This window comes from Poecilia reticulata, linkage group LG12 (assembly GCF_000633615.1).
Source record: "Poecilia reticulata strain Guanapo linkage group LG12, Guppy_female_1.0+MT, whole genome shotgun sequence".
NCBI lineage: Eukaryota > Metazoa > Chordata > Actinopteri > Cyprinodontiformes > Poeciliidae > Poecilia > Poecilia reticulata.
Genome location: NC_024342.1, coordinates 9,977,656 through 9,979,190, shown reverse-complemented (window position 1 = coordinate 9,979,190; position 1,535 = coordinate 9,977,656). Strand labels below are relative to the sequence as shown.

At 39.9% G+C, this 1,535-nt stretch overlaps 1 protein-coding gene across 1 annotated transcript in view; it reads right to left on the bottom strand.

Moving 5' to 3' along the window:
- hyal3 (hyaluronidase 3) overlaps positions 1 to 1,535 on the bottom strand; it is a 3,841-nt gene that overhangs the window by 1,312 nt on the left and 994 nt on the right. Inside the window, exon 2 of the mRNA XM_008423840.2 lies at positions 683 to 1,118. Within this exon, the coding sequence (XP_008422062.1) occupies positions 683 to 1,118 (436 nt within the window). The remainder of the gene's footprint in view (positions 1 to 682; positions 1,119 to 1,535) is intronic.

Sequence of the window (1,535 nt, the reverse complement as noted above, 5' to 3'; positions counted from 1 at the left end):
CCCCACCTCATTCTGATACCTATGCTAGCTTTGAAGAGTCTGCAACATACAACACCTCAAATGTGAAAAACTTACAAGAAGGCAACCATGAGCTGTGTCTTCACAGATCTGGGCTTCATAGAGGAGTAGCGAGAAGAAAGTCAATGTTGCAAAAAGATAAAAATGAGATAAGTCCTGTGTGCAGTTTCTTTTCTCAAATCCATGTAGCAAACACGTGGAAGAAAATGCTCTGATAAAATTAACTAATTTAACCTTTTGACCTACATACAAAATGCTCTGTGTAGCAGGGAAAAAAAAGAAATTGCACATTATTCTGAACACGCCATGCCAGCTGGATAACAGCATTATCTGAATCTTAATTAATATGAGCTGTAACCACATTTAATTTCCCTTTGGGCTCAATAAAGTATTCTTGAATTGAGTTTTATTCTGTGGGGATGCTTCCTGCAAAAAGCTGGACGGAGCAGTAGCTATTTCCCATAGAAGACATGTAAATATACAGTAGTGGTAGAGATATGTCTCTGAAAAGATTTAGGAACTTTGAATATTTTTTGGCACTTATCTGACTAAACATGCCTCTTTTCATTAAAACAATGCATTTTAAGACATTTTTAAACTTGTATATGTACAACAATGAACCCCACCCAGTAGGTAACAACAATCCAGTTTCTGTTTGCTTCACCTCTCTTTCTCTTGTGCTTATTAAAGCAGGAAGGGAAACCGTAAAAGCCCCAGAATCCTCTGGGCCGGCGCCTGACCACCAGCCTCAGCGTCTCCTCCATAAACATCCGAGCGCTCTCCTCAAACTCCTGCTGAGCCAACAGCTTCACGTCCTTCTCAGACAAATCCAGTCTCTCCTGTCTCACCAGATCCTTGGAAAACCTGCGGTACTCCATCTTGGATCCGAAGTTGTTCTCCCACAGGGGCAGCCACTCTTCCCAGTCGATGACTCCGACTCCGGAGAAGCCGGGGTGCAGCAGGATGTCCAGCTGCCCCTCTGCGAGGGAGAGGTGAGAGGTCAGGTCGCCAAGCTGCGGGATTCCTCCGTTCACCTCCCTGCCGTCATGGGAGATGTAGGGGTACTTCCCCAGGCGGTCCCGATAGAAGATGGTCACATTCTGGAAAAATGAAGAAAAAAAAAATTAAAAATAGATAAATTAAATAAATAAACAAGTAAAAAGTTTGTACCGAGCTCTGTAGGTCTTGTTTGCAGGGTTTGTACACTTTTCCCATTGTAAAATTTAGTCACTTTTCAAGCATTTCCAAGGTAAGTTTTCTAACTTTTCCAGCACCACACTCTGGAGTTAAAAACAACACAAATCAACTAAAGGAGACAGTTTCAATTCACTATTATATTATATCATTTTTTTAAATACTGTTATTAATAATATCTTGTGAAAGGATAACAGGGAAAAGTAAACTAAAACTTTAAATCCAGCCAAATCACGTTCAGGTAAATGCTCAAATTAAATGCTTAGGCACAATGTAGAAAGAAAGTTACAAAAATATATATCTTATATATATATCTTATATAT